Below are 22,487 nucleotides of genomic sequence, written 5' to 3'. Positions count from 1 at the left end.
GACACTATGCGGGTGTGCGCTGGTCTTCATGGGAAACGCAGTCTTCCTGAAGGCAAAACACTACCACTTTTGTCCACCGGCGTCGCTAAAATTGACCAAAACTGAAAAGTTACCATGTGTTGCTTTAAAGGGAAAAATAACATTTCATATTCAAACAAATATTATACTACTATATTATAATAATTTGTAATTAAAATTACAATTAAGAAAAGAAAACAATTTATTTTTTGGAATAACTATTAAAATTAAGAGGGATTTTCGATTTGTTGCTGTGGCTGCCATGACTAATTGATGACCAATCTATTAAAATTAAACCTAAACCTAAAACTATAAAATTTTGATCGCCAATTTAGACTGTTTACCAAAAAACCGTCAAAATACATTTTTTTTCACCCATTTAACCCTAAATATTCCATTTTTTAAAATGTTGCTTATTTTTTTAATTTCTTTTTTTTAAAAGGTGAAATCCTCTTTTTTAGCCTCTTAAGTCTTTTTTTATTTCTTTTTTATATTGTTTATTTTTTTAAATTAAAAAGTAAATATTTTTACTTTGTGTTCATTTTTTCAAATTGGAAAACAAATTAGAACAAAACTGTAAATAATTCCTGTTTTTAAGCTTTTTTCACAGTAGACTATTTAATATTTTTAATTGTTTTTTTTGTTTTTTTTTCAAATAAAAAAAGGAGAAATCATCCAGTTCTCTGAGCCTTTAACAGTTCTCTTATTGTTGTTATTTTTTATTTTGTTGTTATTTTTATCATTAAAGAGGAGAAAATATATATTATTTATTTATTTATATAATTTTTATTTTTATATTATATATCTTTTTTAATGTGTAACTTTTATTTTTTTCACTATAAAATATGAAAAAAACAGTAAATATATCGTATTTATTTTTAACATTTTAAAATATTAATATAAAAAATAAGGTCAAAAAATACTCTTCCATAAAAGAATGATTAATTACCATATTTGCATTAAAAGTTTTACAGCAATGATACAGTTACAATGTATTCATAATGCAAGTTTTTTCACTGCATAATTTTTCCATCCAATGCACATTTCCAGCTAAAATGTTAAATACAGAGCAAATAAAACAATTCATAGAAAGCCAATTAGTCGACTAATCACGAATATAATTGGTAATTTATCAACTAATTGTTAGTGGCAGCCCTATCTGTACCTAAAACACATTCGTAGGTGTAACATTATGAATTCGCGCCATGATTAATTATAAAACAGCACGTACATGCTTTTTTTGCCACCTTACCATCACATTTTCATTGCCCAGTAGCGTACGTCTCTCGGTGCAGTTTTGGGCGGGGCCGTTCATGCTCTCTCGCTCGTAAATAGCGTCTCTTTCCGTCTGAGGCAGGCTCAGGAAACGGCGAATCATGCACAAGTTGTCCCACAGGGTTCGGTTCTCCGGACTGGGATCTTCCTTCCAACGAAGCAGCTCGCACAGCCAGCCCTACGGGACAAACTCACGTATAATCTAAAGCTGGCGAATGGAATGGAAAAGTGAAAATGACTTTATCCAGCAGGCATTTGCAACCCAAAAAACCATGGCAGTTGCCCAACATTGGCCCACAATGCCATCCAGATGCAAAGAGGAGATAGAACAGAAAAGATCTAGTATGGGAGAGTCTGCCAAACAGCCGCTTAATACACGGAGAGAAAGAGCGAGAAAGAGAGCGTGAGGTAAATAGAAGTATTATTAAATTCAAAGCCATAGAGGAGAAAAAGAAACTAAAGGTTGCTGGACCACCTGCTTTTCCTATTGATGACTGCTGAATGACCTCCATGCATCTTGATGTGTAGGAGACAATAAGCGGAAGGAGAGAATAAGAAGAGAAAAAGGAAAGAACATTCCCTCCATTCCACTGTGGGAAATTATCCTTCAAACAAAAGCAATAACAAGCTTATGGGGCTGCCATAAAATATGAGAACAATAAACATTCATTCTAGGCTTGAATGTGTATGTGTGGCGGTGCATTTGCAGTCTGCATGTATGTTTACCAAACTGTTTACAGTGTAGATGCACAGACATAAGCAGGATGTATGTATTGTATGTTCGCTTGTGCTGGCAGTTTCTTTCAACAGTGGTTAGTTGATTAGCGATAATATGTTTATATTGCAAAAAATAATTACTATGGCAGCCACAATTAATCAACTAAATGATTATTTAATTAATCAACAGCAACTCTTGATAGTCGATCAGTCATTTAGGGACATTGTTGACTGAAAATTGTCACCTTGTTTGCACCCTTTAACAGTAAATATTCTCCCATGTGCAGGGGCGGAACTTAGGAGGGTGCTGGGGGTGCGACTGCACCTGGGTCCGGGTCTCATAAGCCCCTTTCAGACTTATATCCCGGTGAATTCCCTTGTAAAGTGACATGGGATTTAGCAATGTCATGGTTTTCACAAATGTGGAAATGTCCTGGGAATAAACCGGGTTGTATGTGAAAATGTGGCTTATTTATCCCGTGTTAGCGTCTCGGCGCCCACTGTGCGGGGAGGGTAACTGGTGCGATTTTATCAAGGGCGTAGGTTTGCATAGGGAAGCTAGGGACATGACACTATCAACTTTTCAGGATGCTCAAATTAACCCCACCAACTTTTGAGCAATCTTATTTGCATTATATAATGACTTCAGTTATATACAGTGCTGCTCAAAAGTTTGTGAACCCCCTCAACATTTTGGAATTTTCTATTATTTCAACCTGATTTCCTAATCAATCAATTCAGTAGTTTTTTTGTTTTTTTAACAGTTGTGTTGTCGAGACTAAATTAAAAAGAGTTTTCATCAACTGATGTAGGTGCAAAATTGAACTGTTTGGTCACAACCAAAACCGCCATGTCTGGCGAAAAGTCAACACTGCATACCACCAAAAGAACCTTCTCCCAACAGTGAAGCATGGAGGTGGGAATGTCAAGATCTGGGCTTGCTTTTCATCCTCAGGACCTGGACAACTCCACATAGTCCAGGGAATCATGAATTCTGAGGAATATTGTCAAATCCTAGAACATAACCTGACGCCATCTGTTTTGAAGTTAAAGCTTGGCAGAAGGTGGATCATGCAACATGATAATGATCCAAAGCATTCCAGCAATACAACCAAGGAATGGCTGAAAAAGAAGAAGATTCGTGTTCTGGACTGGCCCAGTCAAAGTCCTGACCTAAATCCCATTGAAATGCTGTGGCGGGACCTGAAGCGAGCAGTTCATGCCAGACGCCCATCAAACCTCTCTCAACTGACTGCGTTCTGCAAGGAAGAATGGGCAAAAATCCCCCAAAGTAGATGTGAGAGGCTGATTAGTCACTACAGAAACCGTTTGGTTGAGGTAATCTCTGCAAAAGGAGGCGCAATATCCTATTAACTGAAGGGGTTCACATACTTTTGCACACATGATATCTGAGTTTTTCTTAAATCAACCACTTTTGTTAAATAAAGAATGACAATATAACTATTTCTTTTGTTTCAGTCCATTATTTGGAATGTCAGTATTGTGGATTTGGGTATAACTTAACATTTAATAAGGTTATTTTAGTTTTTTTTACAAAAAATCTGACCATCGCTGTGGGGTTCACAAACTTTTGAGCAGCACTGTAGGTCATTTAGATTGTCTTACTATATGTTATGAGGATAGAATTGATCCTACCATTATTAAATCAATTACAGTACTTTCATTATGTTCACTTTCACTGACCCCTTTTCACTTGTTGAATGTGCCAGTCCATTTTTCCCCTGAAACGCACGTTTGATTGGCTGATGACTTGAACCTCCCCCCTCCACACACACCCATTCACAGCACGACAGAAATACAACATGCCGCCTCCCCCGCCCCCTTCAAGGACGAGGGACATTAGAAGTTTTTTCCCACCAGCAGCAGCCACTGTAAGTAATGTAAAAAGATGTCAATGTTACTGAAGTGGGGAACACTCCACTAATTTTGCTTCTGCTACAGTGCTTCAAGTCGATTTTACTCACTGAGATTTCTTGAAATAAGAAAAACAGCTAGCTGAAAATAAGCTTAACAGACTTATTTTAAGCAAAATGTTTGTATATTTAATCTTAAAAGAAAAACTTGTTATTCAGAAAGGTTCTTAATTCAAGAATATTGTTCAAAACATTATTTGAAAGATTTTTTTTCTTGATTTAGGTGAAAGATGACCAACTTTTTGATATATGGGTTCAATACGAACAAATGGTAATATTTACTTAAAGTAAGTGGAAGAATCTGACACAGTAATCTGTTAACTAGCCTTTAACACTCAAAAAAAGATGGAGAAAATTATTTGACTAAATTTAGAAAAATATCTATATCAGATTAAGATGTTATAAATTTGCAGTGTGAAAGTTAGTATAGGTCAATACTGATTTATTTAGCATTAATCATTTAGCCTATCAATTAATTAGGTTCATATTGGTGAGAAATGTAGCCCTTACCACCATTCACCAAATATGTTTGGTCTTATTTATGTCCCGTCCCCAGCAAAAAGTGTACATGTAGGTTATGCTGTTATATCGTCCCTACCAATATTAAGACCAAACCTACGCCCTTGGATTTTATAACCCGGACATTATGCCATTTTTGATCATCATTGGCTGTCATCTTCTGTTGGTCAAATCGTGTTTTGTTACAGAGTGGGAGCGTTCCCAACATCGTACCTGCAGCCAATTCAAGCTCATCAAGACTGTATTTAAGCACAGGCGATCCAAGAGAAGGGTGCCGAGATATTAACTTGCTGGGCGCCATGGTACTCTCGTATTTTGTTCATTTGCTAGCTTCTTTGTCTGCCGCCGTTGTTTTGAAGTCCTTTACGTTGTGCTGGTGTTTGAGTGTATTCATTTTGTTGTCTTATCGAGTCTCTGCCTATCACTTAGGTTAGTATTATTGATCCCCGTCGACATACTGTCACTGTGTCATTGTGTTATTCCCCCTTTTCTGCGATCGCGTGTATTTTTGTTTGTATTTAATAAACCCTTGAACGCATCCCTCCGTTGTTGTCGTCTCTGCTTGAGGTACAACCTTGTTTCCACAGTTGCGGACCCTAACATCGGCAACGAAATAAAGCACACATTTCCAAAGATGGACGATGGACTCTCTTCCTTGGCTCTATGATCCAGTAGCAATTTAAGGTCTTACTGCGAAGAAAGAGGAAATGACTATCGACCCGCCATGATATTTACGTCATCAGCCTTCGTGCTGTGACCTGGGAATCAAACGCGTGCTTTCACATAAGCACACATACTACCTGTTAAATTGCTTTCACTCACAAGGACCACTGGTTTAAATCCCGGGATTTTAATGGTCTTTAGGTATGTGTGAAAGGGGCTATAGGGGCCAGGTTTACGGGTGTAAGGTGGACATGTTTCGGCCAGGGGAGGATCAAAACGAAAGTTAAGATGATACACAGATCTGTAATATTGTGTTTAAGGGCGTATTCACACCAGGAAAGTCCATAGTTTTTTTTGGTCCGCACCAAAACACATTTGGTCCGGATTTTTTTGATGCGGTTCCTTTTCACATTGCAAGCAAGCGACCCAAGATTTGACAACAAACTTACATGTGTGCAAAAATTGTTCTTTTATTTGACAAAACGGTCTGGGCGGAGTAACACGCTAACACAGAAGCCTGTTACATGCAAAAAGGTAGGTGATTTCAGCTATGGTCCGGACCACGGTGCGGTCGCTTTCTCACCTGAAGCGAACCACACCACGGTCCGCTTGGAAGTGAACCAAGACCACCTCTCCGGCAAGGTCTTGGACCGGCTGTTTGATCCACACCAGAGTTCGCTGGTTTGTATTCACACTAGCGCAAAAGCTTTTCTGTACAAAACAGGACAGGTGTGAATACGCCCTAAGTGTTACGCTATCTGCTAGCCTCTTGGCCAGTTGTCTGGAGGGGCCCGCCCCAAAAATTTCCACTTGCACCCCACACACACGCACACACCGGACGATCGTCTTGAGGGCCAGCGAAAGTGTGGAGTGGCCCGGGAATAATTGTCCACTATCACCCACCGTCCGCCCCATTGGACATTCCACTCGGGTCCCGTTTATGCTCATCGCACGCGGGCCCTGTTCACATTTGTTTTCCGCCACTGCCCATGAAGCATATTAAAACTCTTTCACCTCAAAATTATGTTGAAATTTACAATTTTCTGAGTCCAAAGAGCTGAGCCAGACAGGTAAAGTGGTAAATATTCCCTGTCTTATTTATTCAGGAATTTCATCTTTTTTTTTTTTTTTTTTTTTTAAATTATAAAAGCAAAAAAAGAGGAGGGGTAATATTTTCATTTTTTTGACAGTCCCTAATAAAAGCAAACTGATTATTTTTGTCATGAATTCAAATGAAATATTTCCATTTTCTTTGAAAAACAGTGATTCATAGTTATAGTGATTCTATTGACTAATCTGAGTAGATATGTGTATGTTGCCCTCTAGTGGTTGGCCGCCATTACTGGAGTGTTTGCACACCTATATCAGCCCACTGTCAATCAATGTAAACAGTAACATTAGCTGCTGATGGCTGTGTGCTGCAGGCTGCACACCTCAGCAATGGTGGGCGGTATACTTCCGGTTGTTTTGCTCGGATTAGTCAATAGTTTAATTGTATTTATAGCCCTAGTAGTATAAGCATACTTATTACAAAGTACTTTTTCCTTATTATCTAATTGACAGGGATGGATGTCCAACCCATTTTGACTGGGAGGGCGGGCAGCGATCATTCACTGCCAACCCGGTTTGGCAATGTCAATTTACATATGAAACTTTATATAATTCTCTCATACCAGTATATTTCAGAGTATAAATGAGTACCTGACTCTTGGATGCAGCCACCTTGGCGAACAAAGCCTGAGACACCTTCGCCCGCCTCATTTCGTGCTGAATTTCCTCATATATTGATGCGCTGACGTTGAGAACGCAACTATCTGTCCTCGCGCATCTGTCTATTGAAACTGGTGACAGTCTGGCCTACAGGAAAGAAAACAAAAAAATCATTGGATTTCCACACAAAAAGGGATTTAGCTGTTGCGAACTGGGAGCTGGCCAAGACTTATAATAGAAGTAATTAAAAAGTGTAACAAGTGTAAATATGGGATCCACTTTTGGACACGTCACATATTGTGTAAAAAAAAAAAAAGTTATTATTATTAATCTATAAAACACAATGGCCTAGTTATTTTTTCCTTCCTTCGTATTTTTCCAATGTGGGTTATTTTTTTTCTGTCTCATAAAAATAATTTGATATAGCTTTTTGTCTGTCTACCAGTAAGCTTTCTTCAGCTTCTCATGTCTCTGCACAGGTGTTTCTTATTGTCTTATCACTTTATGTAGTGTAACCTACCAACTTTTTGTTGATACATCGAACTTTGAACAATGAGACGATATTTACTAGAGTTGTCCGATATTATAGGGTAGCTGATAATATTGGCCGATAAAAACATTTTAAAATGATATCTGATAATATCGACATCGGTTATCAGGTTTCGGCCGATATGCATGTTGCCATCAAAGTAGTAGCCTTCTGCCTTTGTGCAAAGGCTGGTCACAATTTAGCACAGCGGTTATGCATATTGACCAATAGATGTCTCTAAACAAAGATGCTTGGGATTTGTTATGTGAGCATTATCATTATTAAAGCATCTCGTGGGGCATCACAATACAATTTAGTGCCGCAACGATTTATTGATTAACTCGAGTAATTTGACTAGAAAAAAAGCTTCGAATCAAAGTTTGCTGCTTCGAGAATTCGTTTAGAGTTTTTGAAAGTGTTTGTATTCATTTGAATTAGGGGGATACACTGTCGTCTAGTGGCAACAATAAATATGACATAACTCATTTAAAATGGATGAATCCAGCTGCTCCCTGTTAAGACAAACATAAGGTTGTCGTAAGTTTTTGTTTGAGGTAATATGATTTTTTTTTTTTTTTTTTAATGCATTCGTAACTTGGTTACGGGCCAAAAAAGGAAAGGTCAAAGATAAGCAGCCAACTTAGCACAATGTCACTTACAGCTACAAATCAAATCAGAAACCTTGGCGTAATTATTGACTCAGACCTAAAATTTGATAGCCATCTAAAGTCCGTCACTAAATCCGCTTATTACCACCTAAAAAATATAACCAGAATTAAGGGGCTTCTGACTCAACAAGACATGGAAAAACTTATGCATGCATTCATTTTCAGCAGATTGGACTACTGCAACGGTATATTTACAGGTCTTGATAAAAAATCAGTCAGGAAGCTGCAGCTAGTACAGAATGCTGCAGCCAGAGTCCTCACAAATACAAGGAAGTTGGACCACATTACACCGGTTTTGAAATCGCTACACTGGCTTCCAGTGAGTCAAAGGATAGACTATAAAATACTACTGCTCGTCTAAAAAACACTTAATGGCCTTGGACCAAAATACATGCTTGACTTGTTAGATTCCTATGAGACGTCTAGACCCCTAAGGTCGTCTGGAACGGGTCTTCTGCATGTTCCAAGAACAAGAACCAAGCAGGGTGAGGCAGCATTTAGTTATTATGCTCCTCACCTCTGGAACAAGTTACCCGAACGTCTGAAGTATGCTCAAACTGTTAGCTCCTTTAAATCAGGGCTAAAAACACTTTTGTTTGGCACTGCATATCCATAACTGTCTATATATTTCAACCTACCTGCCTTCTATTCCTCTTGTGCTTATCTCCATTGCTGATTTCAATGATTATTAGTAGTAGTAGTTTTTGTTTTATTTTTATTTTTGTTTTATTTTTATTTATTTATTTTTATTCTGTGATTAAATGCGATCATTTGTCTTGGTTTTTACGTTGTGTTGATTTAAATGTGATTTTTATGGTCTTCATGTGATGTAAAGCACTTTGAGTTGCCTTGTGTTGAATTGTGCTATATAAATAAATTTGCCTTGCCTTGCCTTAGTTATATATGCATACAGTATATTTATATATATTTATATATATTTATATATTTATAAATATTTATATATATTTAGCCGTTTTTTGGGGGGGTATGTGTTTGAAAGATTTGTTAAGAGCATTGTAAAAAAAAAAAAAAACATTAGCATTTTATAGCATTTAGGATAGCGGACTTTTGCTATGCAAGTTAGCCAATTATTCATTTATTGTACTTCGATCCTCATTTATTTATTTTTTTATACCGCTTGAGACTAAGCTTTTAAAGCTTTTACTTTTTAAATGAAAGTGCAATCCTGCATAGTTTGAAGAACCCCTCGGGAATGTCATTTTGTATTCGCATTCAATGCTCTTTTGAAAGTGCAATCTTAGCAAGCCTTTGTTTTATCTCCTAATTTATTAATTTATTCAGCATTAAATGTTCCAAATCCGATAACTCCGTTATTCGAATGAACTAGTTGATAGATTAATTGACTAATGAAATAATCGATAGCTACAGCCCTAATACAATGAGGCATATGTTAAATCTATGACCGCATATATCGGTATTGGATTTTTGGAGTTAGACAAAATCGGGTTATGGATTAAAAAGTCATTATCGGCCAACTCTAATATTTACTTTCGCCATTAGCTGAAACCTATGGAAGGCGGATGTTATGTATTCGGTTACGCATTTCCGTTTGTTTGTGTTACTAGATAACTCAAGAATGAATAAAGGGATTATCAAATTTACAGGATATGCTTGTCATATGTAACGTCAAGGTGATTAAATGTTCCGGTTAATGAGGTCAAAGGTCACAGAGGTCAGGAAGATTGTTTTAAGATAACTCAATAAAGAATAATAGGATCATTTTTAAATTGACAGGAAATGTTTGTCATATGGAACGTCAAGGTGATTAAATGTTACGGTTAATTAAGTCAAAGTCACAGAGGTCAGGAAGATTTTTTTTAAGATAACTCAATACAGAATAAAAGGATTCTTATCAAATTTACAGGAAGTGTTTGTAATATGTAACGAGGTGATTAAATGCTAAGGTTAATGAGGTCACAGAGGTCAGAAATATTTTTGTGTTAAAGATAACTCAATAAAGCATAAAGGGATTATTATCAAATATACAGGAAGTGTTTGTAATATGTAACGACGAGGTGATTAAATGTTAGGGTTAATGAGGTCAAAGGTCACAGAGGTCAAAAAGATTTTGTGTTTAATGAAGGATAAAGGGATTATTATCAAATCTACAGAAAATGTTTGTAACATGGTCATTGAGGTCAAAGGTCACAGAGGTCAAATATTTTTGAGTTTAAGATAACTCAATAAAGAAAAAAAAGATTATTATAAAATTTACAGGATATGTTTGTAATATGATATAGAACAGGTGATTATATTTTCTGGTGTGAGGTCAAAGGTCGCGGAGGTCAGAAAATGAGTTTTGCGATAAGACTATTTAACTCAAAATTTGCAGGGTATGTAATATGTTGAGATATGTTCGGCATAGGTCTGCTTTATTAGAGTACTTCTCATGTATTAGTTTTCGTCTGATTTTTTAATACTGTAAACTCTCAAAGTTCACATTTGATCACAAAAAAGTCTTGCCTCATTTTTACACAATAGCAATTATTCCATGCATTGTTCACTGATTTAAAAAGCTCTTTTAACATCGGTAATTTGCTGTTACCATGGCAATGGAGCCTGGGAGTGGGCAAGCACAAACGAATTGGGCTAAGTGAGCTTTAATGTGCTAATTGTTCGCATCTAGGTGTTGTTTTAAAGGATTAACTGAAAGTTTAAAAAAAACTAAATTTATTGTTTCAATATAATTTCTGTTGAGTTATCTCAGTGGCATTGTACAGTATAAACTAAGCCTTCAGCATAGCAATGTATGCGCATTGCAGTGGCACACATAAATAATAGAACTAATAAGCCCAGGCAACATTTGTGCAACACATTGGCGTAATTATTGTGCTTCTATTTCTTTTTACTGCCCGTTTTTTAGACCTGAGTGCATCTTGGTGGTGTGTTGTTGCAACTCGGCGTCAATCCGGTCAGGCTTCGCTCTTTCTCTTCCTGGTAGAAACGCTCTCGTTCTGCCTCGGGCAGCTGCAAGAAGCCGTGCATTGCCCGCAGGTTGACCAGGAGGGACTGAGAGGCATTTTTAGGATCTTCTTCCTTTCGTAGAATCTCTGACAGAAGGCCCTAGTTGACAAAAAATATATTCAGCATATATTCAGCAGATACTAAAAATGTTCCGTATTTTCTACTTTTCCATTAAGTCAGAGAGAAAATGGCGATGCACTGTAAATCTGATGCGATATGAATATTTGGGTTGATGCCAGGGATGTTGAGAAGAAGAAAATAAGTCAAAATTGGACTCCATAAGCATCCATCCATCCTAGAAATGCGCACGATTAAGTATTTATCAACGGTTGGCTGCCTCTTCTCGCACATCACAAAGTACAATAGCTGTTATCAATTTTTTCATCTGCATGAAAGAGCTGCGGGTCTTAGATTCAAATCCCTCCATATTCATCTCTGCATCTAATTTGACCAAACATGCCTCTGCTGTTTAGTTTTTCCAAAGCCGCACACGATTGTGAGCCAGTTATTCTGATTTGAAGGATTTTGTTCCTGAAAATGAATGATATTTGACTCGAAAAGCCTGGTAGGAAGCGGGCTTCCGAGTAGTATCATCCTCGGATTCTGGTGCCTTAAGATGACAAATGATCGCACCCCCCCTTTTAGATAGCATCTTTGGATTCACGCCAACTTGAACGGATGACACTTGGGAACCCAGCAGTTGGCAATTGGGAAACATGGGCATGGATAATAGCGAGCTCTGCTTATTGTGATGAAAACGATAATGATGATAATAATATTAACAAGCCTCCTTTGAGCCCCATTTCACTGGGTGTGCTGCTGAATGTAAAGTGGCATCAGCTAAATGTGGCATTTTAACTCATTCACTGCCATTGATAGCAATGAACATTAAATCCATTTAAATTGGCATGGCTGGAATTGAATGATCCTGTTTTCAGTGCCATTGTCAGCGATGGTTGTCCAATCCATTAAGAGTGGGAAAGGCTGACAGCGATCGAACAATCAAATTATTAGAAAATTAATCAACAATGATTTTAATAGTCGATTAGCGAGCCTCTTAATAGTTAATATTGTCCTTTGTATTAAACTTTAAGACCGCCCTAAGGGTGTCTCAAAATGTCACTTGCTTTGTTGGCCTTCTAGGTGAGGACACTAACTAAAACGGCTAGTCCTCTGTTATTCGTTGAGGGATCAAAATTAAATTTGGAAGGTAGATTCAAGGGATGTACAGTCGTATGAAAAAATATCTGAACCTCTTGGAATTTCTCACATGTCTGAAGAAAATCACCATCAAATGTGATCAGATCTTTGTCAAAATCACACAGATGTAAAAACTGTGTGCTTGAAAACCATCCAAACATTTATAGGTTTTCATATTTTAATGAGGATCGCATGCAAACAATGACAGAAGGGGGGAAAATATGTAAGTGAACTCTCTGCCTAAAGAGACTTAAAGAGCGATTAAACAAATTTTTACCAAACAATTTAAGTCAGGTTGTCGATTGTCTTCGCCGATCGCCAAAAATAAACGTATTAATCCGCAAAATCAACTGAATCCTTAGTCCTTCTCATACAACAGTACGGCTTTATAGCGAAGATGACTCCTTCCTCCGTACACGTCAGCGCCCTCTTTCTCAACTTGAGGCTGTTGCCGGAAGTCACTCATTTTCATGGCGCGGAATTAAAAAAAAACTAAATAAATATAGCGATCGCTTCCACACACATCCAAGCGGTCCATTTCATTCAGGAGCATAAAATACCACGTGTATTATGAAATAAACATGCTTTTTCGTGTCACAGGCACTTTAAATGCTTCCTTAGTTTCAGTCAATGGCAGCCAATGAGTCGATATTGCATGTGTTATGAAAATGAGCAAGACCGAAACAAATGAAGAGGATGAAATATTCAAAAAGACAATAAAATGTCCAGTGAATGGAAATATGGCTACAGAATGGTGAGCTAGTGAAAAGGAAGGAAAAGATTTCTCCAAGGGGTAGTGATTGGGTAGCCAGCAGCTGCTTCAGTGTTGGCACCAGATTTTCACTGCAGAGAGCTGGCACGGGCCATGCTCGCACATGCAAATGGGGGAGGGGGCATTGCGGCAAAGGCCACACCAAAGTGGCAACAATCTTCCTACCTGCGTCCTGTTGAAAGCCACCCGAGCAAAGATGGCTTGAGAAATCCCCGCTCGCTTCATCTCCTCGCGTACGCAGTGGTAGATGTCATTGGGAACGTCGACTAAACCCAGACAAGAGCCGGATGACGTTTGTTGTTGGGTCGGTGGACCGCTGTCTTGCTGGGGGGGTTGCTGGTCTTTAGGGAAGACCTTGCCAGGAGATCTTGAGTGATTGATAAACTGTTGGGAAGCCGGTGAGAGCCCCTGTCCTCCTAGCATGAGGCGGACGGCGTATTGTTGGTTTAGAATTTGAGTCATGACTTGCTGCTGAGATCTGCTGAGAGTTTGAGTGAGCAACCCGGAGTTGCAAATATTGTGAGAGGGGGCTCCGGAAACCATGTTGGAGAGGCCTCCGTGGAGGTAAAGAAGGTTGGAGGTCTGATCAGAGGCGTTGCCGGTGATGGGTTGCGGAGTGATGGGATTATGGGAGGGTTGGTCGGAGAAGGTGTCGATTTCTGGAGGATATATGAAACAGTGAAGAATTAAAATTGGTAACGAAGAGGTCTAACAGTGAATGATCATGTTATAGCGCCAATGAAACGTTCGCTCGTTCATTCGTCCGTCCCGGTCAAAAGTATTGGACGTCTATCGCTGTCAATGGCAGTCAAAGATTTAATCACTAGAGTTGCGCAATATTATAAAAAGAGCTTATATGTGATATACGTGTTTAATGTTAAGATATTATAAATTATTAGAAACTATGCAATTTTATTGACGCTGCCTATTAAAAGAATCGGAATCGAGAATCGTTTGGAACCGGAATGGAAACCGGAACCGTTCAGATTCAAACGATGCCCTCCCTATTGCTCTTATATAGTTGGGCAAATAAGTATTTAGTCAACCACTAATTGTGCAAGTTCTCCCACTTCAAAATCTTAGAGAGGCCTGTTATTGTCAACATGGGTAAACCTCAACCATGACAGACAGAATGTGAAAAAAAAAAACAGAAATTCACATTGTTTGATTTTTAAAGAATTTATCTGCAAATCATGGTGGAAAATAAGTATTTGCTCAATACCAAAAATTTAACTCAATACTTTGTTATGTACCCTTTGTTGGCAATAACGGAGGCCAAACGTTTTCTGTAACTCTTCACAAGCTTTTCACACACTATTGCTGGTATTTTGGCCCATTCCTCCATTCAGATCTCCTCTCGAGCAGTGATGTTTTGGGGCTGTCATTGGACAACACGGACAACTCCCTCCTCAGATTTTCTATGAGGTTGAGATCTGGAGACTGGCTAGGCCACTCCAGGACCTTGAAATGCTTCATACGAAGCCACTCCTTTGTTGCCCTGGCTGTGTGTTTGGGATCATTGTCATGCTGAAAGACCCAGCCACGTCTCATCTTCAATGCCCTTGCTGATGGAAGATTTTCACTCAAAATCTATCGATACATGGCCCCATTCATTCTTTCCTTTGTACTGAACAGTCGTCCTGGTCCCTTTGCAGAAAAACAGCCTCAAAGCATGATGTTTCCACCCCAATGCTTCACAGTGGGTATGGTGTTCTTCGGATGAAATTCAGTATTCTTTCTCCTTCAAACACGAGAACCTATGGTTCTACCAAAAAGGTCTATTTTGGTTTCATCTGACCATAACACATTCTCCCAGTCCTCTTCTGGATCATCCAAATGCTCTCTAGGGAACCGCAGACGGCCCTGGACGTGTACTTTCTTCAGCAGGGGGACACGTCTGGCAGTGCAGGATTTGAGTCCCTGGCGGTGCATTGTGTTACTGATAGTAGCCTTTGTTACTGTGGTCCCAGCTCTCTGTAGGTCATTCACTAGGTCCCCACGTGTGGTTCTGGGATTTTTGCTCACCGTTCTTGTTATCATTTTGATGCCACGGGGTGAGATCTTGCATGGGGCCCCAGATCGAGGGAGATTATCAGTGGTCTTGTATGTCTTCCATTTTCGAATAATTGATCCCATAGTTGATTTCTTTACACCAAGCATTTTACCTATTGCAGATTCAGTCTTCCCAGCCTGGTGCAGGTCTACAATTTTGTCTCTGGTGTCCTTCGACAGCTTTGGTCTTTGCCATATTGGAGTTTTGAGTGTGATTGACAGGTGTCTTTTATACCGATAATGAGTTAAAACAGGTGCCATTAATACAGGTAACAACGAGTGGAGCCTCGTTAGACCTCTTTGACAGCCAGAAATCTTGCTTTTGTAGGTGACCAGATACTTATTTTCCACTCTAAATTGGAAATAATGTTATTTTCTGGGGTTTTTTCACATTGTCTCTCATGGTTGAGGTTTACCCATGTTGACAATTACAGGCCTCTCTAATCTTTTCAAGTAGGAGAACTTTTGGGGACAATTGGTGGTTGACTAAATACTTATTTGCCCCACTGTAAAAATTTTTTTTTTCTTTTTCAAATTTAAAATAATAACTATTATTGATTTTTTTTTTTTTTTTAATCTTTTGATATAATCTGTTTATTTTTTTGTATTTTTATATGTGTTATTATTCATTTGTTTATTTAAAATAATTATCGTATATACATATACTGATATATATAGATCTTTTATTTGGTTGTTACACATGAATAAAATAATTGACATACTGAATGCCAATGACGGCGATAGACATTTAACCCACTTTGACTAAGAGGTGCTGGTGGTGATCTGGAAAAAAAATTGTTCACGTGCAGTACCGGTAATGTGTAAGTAACGATAGCCAATAAGAGAACAGGAGAATAGAAGTTTAAGCTAAATTTTGATTGGTCAACGTCAGATAAACACCAAAAGTCTGCAACAAAGCAAGTTTTTTCAGTGCCTTACTGTTGTTTTTAGATGTCTTGAAGTGTTTGTACCATCGTCCAAACTCCTGACATTTGGCCGATGAGACGTTGGCGTAGTACGTGCAATTGACGATAGATGATATCATGCTCTGAAACAGACACGCAGAAGAACAATGGACACTCGACACATTAGCGACCGTTGTCACGGCTTTGTGTCATTTCTCTCGTTCGCATATCTGATATTAAAGAACTCATGTCCGTGTTATTAAAAAAGCGCCCAAAGGTAAATAGAATAATAAAGTGCGCACGCATGCACAATGCGGCCTACAGTATGTGCATGCGATCCAGGGTCATGTGAGACAGTCTCTTTCCCTCTAGACTATTCCCGCGCAATCTTTACATCTGATTACACCTTTCATCTTCTCATATTTATTTTAATCTGAGTCTTGCAAACAGGCAGGGGGAAAAGGAAGTGAGGAGAGAGCGATGGGGGAGGGAAGACTTGGCTCATATCACATCTTAACACCAGCTGAGATGGACGGAATATGAGAAAGATGGGAGATAGTGGGCAATTTCTCTTATCTTTTAGGTGTCCTAAGCCTTCAGGGTATAACAGATTAGGTTGATGATTAATGCTATTTGTTAAATTGGGGAATGGTATAGGGAAAAAAAGACTGGCACTGGTTGAGCTAAGTCAGAGATAGTCATCTCAACTTCTCTCTACTTATCTGGCGCCACATCTCGACTTCCTGTCTTACTATTGGCTCGCAAAGTCTGTCATTTATCAGTGATAGATGCAAACACGCACAAATTTGTGTGTCGTACCTGAGACAAAGGACACTCCTTGGCTAGTGAACTCTGGTTCATGTCCTTGAGGAGTTCCTTCAGCGAGTTCCTCACTGTCGAGTGGGTCCACTGCTCTGCTGGCAAGTCCTCCAGTTTGGGGCAGCTGGAAAATTGGGGACACGTGTTAGCTAAAAAAAAAAAAAAATACAGTAATTTTCGCACTATAAGGCGTACGGTATTAAAAGCCGCCACCCACCAAATTTGGCACGAAAATGGCATTTGTTCATAGATAAGCCGCATTGGACGATAAGCTGCTGTCCTCACTGTTTACACCAAAACATATTAACCGGTAACACTTTATTTGACAGCGGCATCATACGACTGTAATAAAACCAAATGAACCACCATGAAGCTTTGAACCAATTGGCTGCAAAGCTTCATTGCTTGTAGAAGCTTGATTTGGCCATCTCTGCTCCCTTGAGGGCGACAGTCAACGTCTGCTGCCACCTGCTGTCAGCACTGCTGTTGTGCAGCCTGCCTCCTAGCATGCATTGCAGCGCTACAGATGTAAATAATCAAAATTCATGTCTGTGCTAAATATTTCAGTTACTGTTCCAGTTGTTTCATTAATTACTAGTATATCACTAGTGGATGTCAAATCCATTTGAAAGGGGGAAGATGGCAAACATTTCATTCGCTGCCACCTTCCCCCTTCAAAAAGATTGGACATCTAGTGCCGTCAATAGCAGACAATAAGAAAATAAGCAAATACACATAAAACATGGAATATTTGAAAAAAAAATTGTAATGTAGAAAAATGGAAAAATACAGCTAAAAAAATCCTCAAATAAACTATTAAAAAACACTAAATAATATACACTAAAATAATATTTATCTCTTTAATAAATAAATTGAGGAATAAATAAATGTTATTATTTTTTCTTTATCGTTTATATCATTTTTAAACATTTTTAAAAATGTTTTATTTTCGATTTTTCAAGTCTTATTTTTTTCAGATTTTGATTAGAGTTTTTAAAAAAAATTTATTCAATTTTATATATAAAAAAATTCAATACATTTTTAAAAATAAATATTTTGTAAGAATTTCAATTTTGGGGGTGTATTTTCCAGTTTAATTTTCTATATACATTTTCATATTTGATATACGTTATTATATACTTGTGTATTCCCCAATGCTTTTTGATGTATGTCCAGTAATTTTCAGACTATAAGGCGCACCTGACTATATAAGCCACCACCCACCAAATGTGACACGAAAACGACATTTGTTCATAGACAAGCTGCACTGGACTATAAACCGCAACTGTCCTCGCTATAATATTGGATATTTATACCAAGATATGAACCGGTAACACTTTATTTGACAGCGACATTAAAAGACAAGATAACAAATATACATAAAGATTTTGGAAGAATACTAAGACCAAATGAACCACCATGAAGCATTGCTTCAAGAAGCTTCATTTGGCCATGACTGTTCCTTTGGGGGAGACAGTCAACCTCTGCTGGCACCTGCTGTCAACACTGTTGTTGTCCAACATGCCTCCTAGCATGCATTGCAGCGCTACAGATGTAAATAATCTAAATTTATGTTCTATGCTAATTATTTCTTCAGTTACTGTTCCAATTGTTTCACTAATTGCTTGTTATGGTATTTAGTAAGACTTTATTTGACAGTGGTGTGATAAAACTGTCATTTCACAATCATAATTATGACATGATACTGTCATGAGCATAAATGAATGTTCATAACAGATGTCATTTAGCGTTATCCCGCAAATTATCTCCCTTTTGAATGGATGTAAGAGATCCGAGCTGGACATAAATGGAGTTAGTGACATAATTTGCCAGACGACACTTAATGACATCTGTCATAAGCATTCAGTAATGCTCATGATGGTATGACGGCCTTATGATAGTCTATGACGCCGCTGTCAAATAAAGTGTTACATATTAACTCAAATAAGTCAACAAATAAGCCGCACTGGACTATAAACCGCTGGATTTATCATGAAGGAAAAAAGTAGCGGCTTATAGTCCGAAAATTACGGCAAGTGAAAGTCAACAGAAAGTTTGAGGCACCTCTGCAGCTGTATTTTAAGCGTGATGACATGATGGACATCCTGCAGCATCTCTGCTACTGTGGCGTCTGGAGCGTCCGTCACGCTAGATAGTGGGAGTGGGTTCCACCTGCCCACTTGGATCAAACCTTTGGCTTGAGCAGCAGAGCTGTGCGAGTAGCCTAATGTTAGCAAGGCCATCTCGATGAGCTGGTTGAAGAGCAGATCACGCTTGATGAGAACGAATTCGGCGTGGCCGTCTTTCCGCTCGCCCTCCGCTGGATTTTCCATGTGCTCGACCACACAGAAGACAGGTAAGGAGCTTCCTGTTGTGGCAAGAGACAACATTGCACTCAAAATTAATTTGGGTAGTAACGCGTTACATTTTCTCCGTTACATTTACTTGAGTAATTTTTTGAGAAAAATGTACTTGACTTGTCACATTCGCCATTCACTGCGTCACGCCTTCTCGAAGGGGGTCGTCCGACACTCTGCTTCATTTATTAGCAATCGGTCACATGCAGCGAACTAACGCCGGATTTAGGTTGAAAAAGTACAAAAGCTGTACTGCAAACAAACAGGAAGGATTGTCTCAGGAGGGATTTGTTCGAGAATTCAAGGTAATTATTATATTTTTCGTACGTGAAAAAAATCAATGGGAGAAATTGGTCCCTACAACATTGGCATTACACTTCGTAATATTTATGTAAAACAACTGATTACTGCCAGTTTTTTTTTTTTTTTTTTTTTGCTTTTAACGAAGAATCGAGACTGTTTTACGTCCATATCTATAAAGAATTCAGGGATTTAAGCATTTATTCATAAGAATTTTCAACGCAAAAAGCTCTTTGTTGTACTAAGGGGGCCGCGACGGTGACTTAAAGACTAGCAGCACATTCGACATATTTACGTAAAATAAATGCTAACTACCAGTTTGTTTGTTTTTTTTTTTGCTTTGAACCAAGAATCGAGACCGTTTTACGGCCATATCCATAAAGAATTCAGGGATTTAAGCATTTATTCGCAAGAATTTTCAATGGAAAAACCTCTTTGTTTACATATGGCAGCCACTGATTTGCTTACTGACTAGCATCATAGTTCGCAATATTTACATAAAATAAATGCTATCTGCACGTTTTATTTATTTTTTTTTTTGTGCTTTTAACCAAGAATCGAGACTGTTTTATGTCCATATCTATAAAGAATACAGGGATTTAAGCATTTATTCACAAGAATTTTCAACGGAAACGGTGTTTCCCCTCGGTCAGCTTTGACGGCCACGACAACGCCAGCCTTGAGCTCCCCGAGGGCATTTGGTCCTACACGAACCCCTACGCAGACGGCAACAAGCAGATCTTCGTCTACTTTGAAAATTTTTTTAAAATGTCGGACGCTTTGTATGCAAGTTGGAAAAGCGGCACAAAGCCAAAATTGTGCACTAGAGTGGCCAAAACATTGACTTATATTTGTGTCCCGTCTCTTCAATACCAAGCTTGGCTGTACGTCGGCCGTGAATGTACACCTACAGCACCTTCTCACCCAGTTGTAATTTTGGAAGACAACAGGAGACAATTACAAGCTGGGAGATCATAAGTTCATCTAACTAACTAACGAAATGTTTTGTTGAGGTTGCTAAGCAATATACAATGAGTCCATTTATGGCATGGTAAATAAAAATCAGGGGGAAATTTTCACAGCTGCATTTTGTCGCCGCGTACACGGGTGCGTGCATACGTTTGCGCATGCGTGCTGATGGCACATGAGACTCCAGGTCCTTTAACAGATGTTTATTGGTCATCAACACGCCATAGAATTAAAGTTCAGACATACAAAATAAGGAAACACATCTATATTAAACACTGTAAACATTAGCATTGCTACATTGAGGCAATTGGGGAAAAAAGACAACCTACTTTAGCCTGCCATAAAACATTAGCATGCTTGTCCAAAACGCAAAATTGCGGTTAAAAGGTGACATTTCAAACATGAAAAGTCGCTGGTTAAAAGCATTTGCAAACGAAAAAAATGGGAAGAAAAAAAACTGATTACTGACACACCACATGCAATGACAAAAAGAGCTTTTGTGCGGAGTGTAAAGCTTACGGTTAGCGGTTTAGTGAACGTACTTCTGGTGAACATTTCAAAATAAAAGCATGTCATGTTCGTCATATAAATAACGATTTCTGGAGTTAATCCCACATACTTCAGAATTCAGATTCTACACTAAGAATAGCTTTAGAATGACACCCATTATGAAAAATCTGACTGACAACTACTATTGTGTATAGTAGTATACTATAATATTAATGCTAGATATTTTTTTATGAATTGTTTTGAATCATGTTGGAAAGGCGAAGTCAGTGTTCTGAATGTTTACATTCCATTCTTTTGCACTAGTTAATGCTATCAGCATTTGATCTCATTGTTTATTTGTGATTTATTGTTGTTATTTGTTTATTTGTACTTTAATAAAGAATTTAAGTGTCCAAAATATTTTTGTGAATTAATAGGCGTCATCAAAAAATGTCATTGCTAAATTAGTGAAAAAAAAAAAATATATATATATATATTAGATTAGTCAACTAATTGTAAAATTAGTCAGCTGATTAATCGGGAGAAAATTTGTCGTTTGGGACAGCCCTAGTTGTACACTGTACATATTTCCTCCACACCTTTCTCACCTTTTTAATCCCTGACCCATTTTCATGCCTGTATATTATGAAGTCTATGGCTTATTAACCGTTCCACACCTAACATATACTGTATGTATATACATCTAATTTGAAAAAAAAAAAAAAAAGCTCTATTACCGTGTGTAAAAACAATATTCTGCCTCTATTTTAAAACTTGAAGTCGTTTTAAAAGGGTGAAACCATATAAAGTCATCTATTTATACTGTATATTACATGTAAGTTTTGTTTTTTTTATCATTTCATTAAAAATGAGCAAAAATGAGCAAAAAATTAGCCTATTTTACCTCTTGGCTGCTGAGTGCTCCTATGTTGACTCCTCCCTGTGGCAGGTTTCTGGACCACATACGGGTTTTTGGTACCTGGACTCCCTTGCTTATTCCTTTCCTGCACTGAGCATCCAAGTCCATGTTGCTCCAGACGGGCCATCTTGGCAGGAGGGGGCCTCGCTTCTGTGCTGGGATCGGCGCCCTCTTGTTTTTTGGCTCCATTACACACGGGGTCCATCTGTGGAGTCACGCTGCGTACACAAAAAAAATGGACAGTGACTGAACCTGAATCTTAACAGTGTATGATTATGTTTCAGTGCGATTATTCGCTTCCAGCCTCTCCTAATACAAATTGATTGGACGTATTTCGCTGTCAATGATAGCCTGTGAGTTAAGACTTCATAGCCAAGAAATGTTGATATTATTTGGTTGATATTATTCTGAAAGTTTAGTCAAAACCAACCTGTTTCAGTAGCTACAACAGGGGCGCTTGACACATCGCTACACAAATCGCTTCATCACCGCGCCGATCATCCGATTAGACGTCGATACCCAGACAGCACAAGTAGTTATCCCCTACCTCCAAACACGCTCCTCATGTCAGCGTTCCTCCTTGTTGTGCTGGAGATAGAATAGCCGCGATGAGAATCGACTCGACGGAGAACAATACGCACGTTCAGCCTGCAGTGAGCAAGCTCTTATCTTATTTATAGGCGTGCA

General features: G+C 38.3%; 1 protein-coding gene across 2 annotated transcripts in view; it reads right to left on the bottom strand.

Annotated features, from left to right (window-relative positions):
• The window catches only part of satb1a (SATB homeobox 1a), a 28,772-nt gene extending 6,285 nt beyond the window's left edge, over positions 1–22,487 (bottom strand). Inside the window, exons 1-9 of one of the 2 annotated variants that reach the window (XM_057828486.1) lie at positions 22,348–22,487; positions 21,786–22,018; positions 18,831–19,134; positions 16,767–16,890; positions 15,982–16,090; positions 13,156–13,649; positions 10,920–11,117; positions 6,828–6,983; positions 1,271–1,471 (exon numbers count right to left, since the gene is read on the bottom strand). In XM_057828486.1, coding sequence (XP_057684469.1) covers positions 1,271–1,471; positions 6,828–6,983; positions 10,920–11,117; positions 13,156–13,649; positions 15,982–16,090; positions 16,767–16,890; positions 18,831–19,134; positions 21,786–22,005 — 1,806 coding nt within the window. In that variant the 5' untranslated portion in view covers positions 22,006–22,018; positions 22,348–22,487. Of the gene's footprint in view, positions 1–1,270; positions 1,472–6,827; positions 6,984–10,919; positions 11,118–13,155; positions 13,650–15,981; positions 16,091–16,766; positions 16,891–18,830; positions 19,135–21,785; positions 22,019–22,230 lie in introns of both variants that reach the window. The other variant, XM_057828487.1, reaches the window with a different exon arrangement.

This window comes from Corythoichthys intestinalis, chromosome 22 (genome assembly GCF_030265065.1).
Source record: "Corythoichthys intestinalis isolate RoL2023-P3 chromosome 22, ASM3026506v1, whole genome shotgun sequence".
Classification (NCBI taxonomy): domain Eukaryota; kingdom Metazoa; phylum Chordata; class Actinopteri; order Syngnathiformes; family Syngnathidae; genus Corythoichthys; species Corythoichthys intestinalis.
The sequence above is the reverse complement of the archived record's forward strand: the minus strand, read 5'-3'. Positions and strand labels throughout refer to the sequence as shown.